General features: G+C 38.8%; 1 protein-coding gene across 1 annotated transcript in view; it reads left to right on the top strand.

Moving 5' to 3' along the window:
• The window catches only part of afap1l2 (actin filament associated protein 1-like 2), a 147,022-nt gene that overhangs the window by 44,186 nt on the left and 94,704 nt on the right, over positions 1-8,132 (top strand). The window contains 1 exon segment of the mRNA XM_030163228.1: positions 4,962-5,090. Within this exon segment, the coding sequence (XP_030019088.1) occupies positions 4,962-5,090 (129 nt within the window).

Genomic DNA, 8,132 nt, shown 5'->3' with positions numbered 1-8,132 from the left:
CCTCTCACCCCAGCGAGTTTCTTGTACCAACGGCCCAACATTAATCTGTTTCAGGGGGGCCAAATTGGTTGCAGTGCCCCAGGGTGAGGGTAATGGGCCTTAAGGCTAGAAGCACCAGCCATAAAACAGAATAAAGATGACGAAGAAGTCCATTCTGAGCCACTGTAGAAACATGGGAATGTTTGTGTCCTGGTCATTATTTAAGTGCAGATTCAGCTATTTACTGCATGGCTGCAGTAGTCAAATAATCAAGTTACAACTCAAAATTGTACTCTGGTATCACTAAATGAATCTGAATTGAATCAAATCGCAATTAATCGATTCAGAACCCTATGAATCGAAATCAAATTGATTAAGGAAATTGGCCATGATACCCAGCGCTAATTATATATATACAGGGTGGGGAAGCAAAATTTACAATGAACATTTAGTTGTTTTTTCTCAGCAGGTACTACGTCAATTGTTTTGAAACCAAACATATATTGATGTCATAATCATACCTAACACTATTATCCATACCTTTTCAGAAACTTTTGCCCATATGAGTAATCAGGAAAGCAAACGTCAAAGAGTGTGTGATTTGCTGAATGCACTCGTCACACCAAAGGAGATTTCAAAAATAGTTGGAGTGTCCATAAAGACTGTTTATAATGGAAAGAAGAGAATGACTATGAGCAAAACTATTACGAGAAAGTCTGGAAGATACTATTAAAGAAGAATGGGAGAAGTTGTCACCCGAATATTTGAGGAACACTTGCGCAAGTTTCAGGAAGTGTGTGAAGGCAGTTATTGAGAAAGAAGGAGGACACATAGAATAAAAACATTTTCTATTATGTCAGTTTTCTTGTGGCAAATAAATTCTCATGACTTTCAATAAACTAATTGGTCACACACTGTCTTTCAATCCCTGCCTCAAAATATTGTAAATTTTGCTTCCCCACCCTGTATCCTCTTATTATCCTCTTATTTCTATTACTCTGTCCTTTTAGTATTCCTAGCTCTATGTAAGACTTCTTTCTAAGTGTTGATATTTGAATGTCATGCTATTACAAAAGAATTTCCCAAGTTTGGGATCAATATAGTACGTCGAAGTAAATTTAAATGTTGTTAATAAAGTTTTTGTGTTTTTAAAACGATATAGATTGGGTAAGGTCTGCAAATTGGTTTTGTCCAAACAGAGTTGCCTCAGTTTTGTGGCCATGATGGCCGCCAATACGCGAAGGAAGTCGGGTAGGTGCGCAGATCGGGTAGCCACACTGCTCTGTCCCATTCAACCAACAACTGAACATTTTTGGTAATCGGCTCCAAGTTTGGACATATTTTCAGTATGGACTACAACTGCTGCTGCTGATAAACAATTATGTCGTACTCAGAAAAATGTTCGTCGGAAGTCTTGACCTTATATGCGCAAATGTCATGACATAACTAGTTATAAAACATAACAAATTAAGCAGGAATTGAAACAGGTTGTAGAAATCCATTAAATTTTTTGCCAAAAATGAATATGAAGATAGCTTTGCAGCACCTGGAGGGTTCAAATTCAAAATTTTGGAACAATTATGGTCCCCAAATACACAAATAAATTCACCAAAGACTAATAAAAGTGGGTTTAGCAAAATATGACCCCTTTAAAATCGATTAATCATACAGCCCTAATTGCTACTATAGAAATACTTTCGAAAAACTAAATAAACAGGTAAACAAATATAAGCACTTCAATAATAATGCTGGTTTAATGGCTTGTCTTTTTCTTTTACGTTGGGCTTTTGTTCTCTTAAGCACATGCAAACAACTTACTAGTGTGTGCACTTTATCAAACACAATAGGAGTCGATATCGCAAGTGTGGGAGAAGCCAAACATAGACTTTTCTTTTTTTTTTTTTTTTTTTTTTTAATTAACCAAACCAGGAAGGATAACCCATAGCATAAGGAAAAAGAAATCCCCCTTGTGCATAATAAGGTACTTGAAAAGTCAATAGAACTGATTATACACATATATTTTCTTAGATAAAAGCCTTGTAGCGCCAAAGGAATTTAATGGCTTCTCGGATTCCTTTTGGCTATCCTACACAAGTGAATTGTTTATGCTGTGGAGGCTGCGGTCATTCAGTGGATGTGATGTGGGCACGGGGCCAAGCCAGAGCCCGCAGAGACGGCCTGAGCTGCAGACCTCCCTGTCCTGTCAGCTGACTTTGTTTCCCAGGGTCGGTCAATCCAAAAGGCCATCTGAGTCAGTCTCTGCAAACACAGACGGACAAGAAGCTGGAAAAATGTTTAGGTTCACACTGAGCAACTAAACATGAGCGACTAAACAACTTTCAGGAAATCTGACGTTTAATGTGCGTGGTTTTAATCATTAGAGTGGCATTAGAACACCGAGGGTTTTGTCATTGTTTAAGCTGATTTTAATTAGTTCAGTCGTGTGTGTGTGTGTGTGTGTGTGTGTGTGTTTTCTACAGTGTGAGTCCTCATACAGGGCCTCCCAGCAGAAGTTGACTCAGCTTGAGTAGGAGTCATTTTAGAAAACATCCCAGCTTGATACAGCTTTAGGGAAAAGTGTCACGTCATCTTCTGAAAGGCGAAGCTGACCAGGGTCTCACACCTTATGCTGCAGAAATCTGGAGCTCCTTTGATGTGTGGGAGTGAAGGAAGGAGCGCAGAGGACAAGAACAAACTCCTACGCAACGTTCACTTAGGGATGAGTTTGAGCCGGAAGCAGCCACTAAAACAGACGAACGGACAGTCTGGAAGAGTTCAGGCAGACGGGAGCCTGTTTGGGACATTTAGGAACGGGATTTGGATGAAAGGAAACAGGAATTCACAAAGAAGTTTAGAACAAAAAGGCTGTCTGTCACTGTTTGTTTGTTTGTTTGTTTCTTTCTTTCTTTCTCTCTTTCTTTTCTGTCATGTTCTTTCTTTCATTATTTCTCTTTGTCTTTTTCTTTTTTCCGTCTGCCTGTTTCTTTCTTTCTTTCTTTCTTTCTTTTTGTCTGTCTTTCTTTCTGTCTCTTTCTGTCTTGTGTTCTTTCTTTCATTATTTCTTTTTGTCTTTTATTTTTTTCTGTCTGCCTGTTTCTTTCTTTCTTTCTTTCTTTCTTTCTTTCTTTCTGTCTGTCTTTCTCTCTTTCTGTCTGCCTCTTTCTTTCTTTCTTTCTTTCTCTGTGTCTGTCTTTCTTTCGTTAGTTCTTATTGTCTTTCTTTTTTCCGTCTGCCTCTTTCTTTCTTTCTTTCTTTCTTTCTTTCTTTCTTTCTCTGTGTCTGTCTGTCTGTCTTTCTTTCTTTCTTTCTTTCTGTCTTGTGTTCCTTCTTTCGTTATTTCTTATTGTCTTTCTTTTTTCTGTCTGCTTCTTTCTTTCTTTCTTTCTGTCTTTCTTTCTTTCTTTCTTTCTTTCTTTCTTTCTTTCTTTCCATTACTTGGTCTGTAATAAATATATAAAAGCAGGTTAACCTGTGGGGAACCACAGGTCATACTAATACCGATATCTAGTTACTGAAGTTAGTAAATATGTCATTCCTGTTTTAAACTTCATTTCCCATCATGCAGCGTGGTACTGTGCTTCCCATCAACCGTCATGGGAATAGCAACATGATTGTAAGGCTCTTGTATTCCAAAGTTACTAATATCTCCCCAAATATTGGTCCTATCAACTTGCAGATATATTTAATGTGAAGATAGGACTGTTCCTCATCTGTAGACACCAAACTGACCAGTTAAAAATGTCTCAATTTCTCAGAACTGTGCAGATACACACACACACACACACACACACACACACACACACACACACACAGATGCTCTGAGATGTTCCAGTATTATGATATAGATTATGATATAGATGGTTGTGCACTAACACTACTTTATAAAGACCACACAATCAATCGCAAGTACAAAAACATATTGTTTCTTGTTTTAACAATACTATGCATATCCATACATGATGATAAAAGCTAAAGCTGATTAATTTGCTTGTGATTACATACAGACACACATTAATTTCAGCTTAGCTTTAGGTGTATTTATCCTTTTTAAAGACAATATTATTAGATGTTTTTGTACTATTTTATTTATTTAAGTATTAATTTCATCTTGGCTCAACTTTTAGGGTTGGATTTTGCCTTTGTTTTTAAAGGCTGAACAAAGCTTTACTGGAAATCACACACCGTGGTGATGATGCTCAAATCTTCAAGGGGGGTTTCATATGTTCCAATATCTAAGAACAGTCCGACACCCCTCGCTGATATCTGCCCAACCTTTGTTCCTTTAATAAAGTCTTTCTTCTGCAGTCCCCCTCGGTCCTGCCTGCTGGTGAAGCGCTCACACACTGAGGCCCACTGTAGCGAGGGGCCTATTCATGAGGCCGAGAGACAGTGAAGAGAAACACAAAGAACTCCCCACACAGTGGAGAGGGCTGTGAGCTCAGCGCTGACCCCTGAAGGATGTGTGTGGGCTGCACCCAGACACAGTGGCCCCGCCGACTCCTGCCCGTGGCTCCTCCCCCTTCTGGCCTTGACCTTTCAATAAACCAATGCAACTCCCCAAACAACCTCCGACAGACTCACAAGTGTCAATAGGAACTGCTGCAGAAAAATGACTGAACGCTTTGAAGTTGGACTGTTTGTCAACTGTTGCCAAGAAAAAAACCTCTGTAGAGTTTCTCCCATGTAAAATTTTGGCATCCAGCACATGGCTTTAAGCACAAAACTGAGACAGTAAGAATGAAATAACTCAAAAACTAGCAGCTGAAATCAACGTTAAAGGACAAGTCCTTCAGTTGAACTCTGTCTCGACTATAAATTGAAATATTAATATTCAGAGCTGGTCTGCTTTAAGACTTCAAAGACTTAATTGTTTATAGGAACTGTTAAACTTTCCTTTTCTTATACATATTTCAGCCAAGAAAAAAAAAAAAAAAAAGATTTCATTTTTTCCCTCTGACACTCTCGCCTGTCTGTGCTTTCAGTGCTGGACCAGCTCCTGATGGAGCTCCACCGCTTCCTGCTCATACTGGACAAGGAGACGTTGAGTGGGAATGCCACTGTCCAGAAGGGCCTGCTCTCCGATCTGCTCCAGTCCTACAGAACTACCAGCGGTACGACAAAAAACTTTTACTGAATTCACCGAATGAATCATTTATAAGGAATGGTGATTATGCATGCATGAGAAGAAGTTTAAAAGTGCAATGCAGAAGTCTTAGTTCACCTGCAGCTTTCCTTTACAGGGTTATATAAGCATAGATATAACAGATGCAACAAGAAATGTAGGAAATATGCACAGAACCAGGACCAAAAACCTCAAACCATGAGAACCGGCTTCTTCAGGTGAAACCATTTAGTGTAATCCTTGTTCCCATGACAAAGAAAAGCCCAAACAACAGGAGAAGTTTGACGTGTTTTGAATGGAACCTGGTGTAATACATCAGATTAGTGCAGTAAATCTCCTATTGTCTGCCAAAAAGAACTGAAGACACGATAAGTGCAAAGGGGGGTCACACTTAATGCTAGCTACTTTGGTTTGGTTTTTAATGCTGGTTACATATTTCCTGTATATTCCAGTTTTATCCTGATACACAGACTGAGAAACATACTGTATATATAGTGTCATTATAACCTTGCTACAATAACAAACTTAATGGTGCTCTTACAGTATTTAGATTAATATGCTTACTTTGTTTTTCTACAGATTCCAATCTAAAGTCCATTTAACCTATAGTTTCTTGACCAGTCTATAAACTCTGGCCTATCATGAGCTAGGTAACTATTAAACCTTGGCGGTGTAGATAAGGAAATCAGAATCTAAGATACCATGACCTAGTGTTTGAGTTGACTAATTTCAGTGGACATTTCGGGGGATTTTATGAAATTGTTCTCTCAGCTAAAAACAGACAAGGTGGAAGTGAAAGGTAGGACAGAGGTCTGATGACATAAATCCAACAAGGAAGTAAAAGTTGTTCAGCCTAGTTTAGACTTGAGTAGGTAAACATGTTCTAAAGTACCTCTTATTTCTCAGGTTGATAACATTGTGGGATTAAATCTGCTGTGTGATTTCACTTAATATTTATCTACCATTTGGAAGTGTCTAAGAGTTTTAATAGTTATTTTTGCATCAATTTAGATTTCAGTACAGGCAAAACATGCAACATTATCCTAAAGAAGAATATATAGATGCATGCAATAAAAAGTCCCTTTCCATCATCACTTACTTGTACAGACCATGCCCATTTTATTTGTTTTCTGTTTCATTCTTATTTTACTGTCTAATATTTCTGGGTGTGAAGCTTGGGGCAGTATTTTGCTGTGTTTCTAGTACATGGTATCGGCTCGACTTGACTCGACTCGACTTGACTCAGCCTTTTTGTGTTTCCACTACAAAAAAGGACCTGGAATCTGGTACCCGGTACTAGTTTTTTGGTATCACCTCCGCTGAGGTTCCAGGACTGGGGAACAGATACTAAAACGTGACATGTAAACACTGCAGACACTGATTGGTCAGAGAGTTGTCTCTGTGGCCTGCCATTTTACAAAAAACAGATGTGGAAGTTTAATGTAAATATAGCGGTAGGTTAATCCACATGATGACAGCCTGCAAAACTATGCCATGGTTTGTCGAGGAGGTTCAGATGTAAAAATTCAGCATGAGCTTGACAAGACAACACGCAACAAGCGAGTTTATCAGCAACTTTCTGAACAGATGACACAGAAGTAATGTACCGCATTGCTATGACCTCCAGGTACTGTAAAGTCAGTAGTGTCCTGTAATGGAAACAGTCTCCAGGAATAGGACCTGGTACCCGAGTCGAGTTGAGCCCAGCCGAGTCAAGCCGAGTCGAGCTGGTTCCACGTAGTGGAAACGTGGCATTTTTTCCCCCTGCCAATAACAGCATTGTACAGTGTGTAGGGGTGGAACAATATAGAAACAAACTCTGCTTCATTCTGCCTCATTTATGTTCGCGTTACGAATGTAAATAGGTTCGTCTGTTTCTAATGTTGTCATGTGTCACTGCCTTCATACTTCCATGTGTCCTGTGCATTGGAATGAGTGTTTCTCAATCAGTCCACCAGAGGACACCACTCTTAATTACCATACTTGCTAAATACCATGAAGAAGAGTAAAATTTTTTGAGAAGAAGAAGAAAAAAGTTAATAACAAACATGTGGATACCAATGTTAACATTGATTAGAGTAGTTCAAAATATGTCTCTAACGCACACAGTTGCTCTTTGAAAAGTTTTGCTATTTATGGAAATTATTCTCTTCAAATCTCAACACTGCCTCCGTATTCTCCATCTGGGTATGGATCTGCAAGTTCCCGGAAAACGGACCGAATTACCTATGTAATGTACGCAGGGGATGGACAGAATGCTCCGTTCATATCCATCTGCATCTTAAACATAGAGCATAAATGAGCCGTTAGTGTGTGCAGTTCTGTCTGAGACAAAACAAGTACATGAACCTTTCAGCCTATGTATTCCCAACACTTTACTATATTATACATTCTTGTACAATCATTTCACTGTGGTTATGTTTTAACACAGGGGTGTCTACACTTTTCCAGCTTGTGAGCTACTATTAAAATGACCATGTCAAAATCATTTACTGACACTAAAATGAATAAATATATATTTAATTACACATACTGACTATACTTTATATATACAATATACTAGTTCTACCTGGTATAACTGCATGAACCCTTACACAGTACAGTTCCATACATTTCTGGTCAATACCTGGATCTGATGACTTGTACTGAATGGAGTCGGCCAGATTTCCACAGTCAGGACAGAAGCTGCTGGTTTCAGCCTGAAGCAGACTTCCGCTAGTCATCAGTCATGGTTGGAACAGTATTTCAACGTAATGGGGAGAAAATGACTGCTTTGTGATTAACTGTGATTTTACTTCCCTCACCTTTCTCTTTCTCAGCTCACTCTTCAGAGGGAAGTCAGCGTTGTAGTATTTATGGACCGTTCCGAAGTTCCTCTCCACCTTTGGAATGTGAATGATAGTTAGACAGATCAGATAAATGCGTTTCACAAACGAATATAACGTGGTGAAAAAAGTCCTATTCTGCATGGAAGTTTTTCATTTTGTACTTGTTCTAACTCTCCCACTCATATTTATAGTCTATCTTTAGT

Source organism: Sphaeramia orbicularis, chromosome 19 (genome assembly GCF_902148855.1).
Source record: "Sphaeramia orbicularis chromosome 19, fSphaOr1.1, whole genome shotgun sequence".
NCBI lineage: Eukaryota > Metazoa > Chordata > Actinopteri > Kurtiformes > Apogonidae > Sphaeramia > Sphaeramia orbicularis.
Note: the sequence above shows the minus strand (reverse complement) of the source record. Positions and strands in the feature narration are given on the sequence as shown.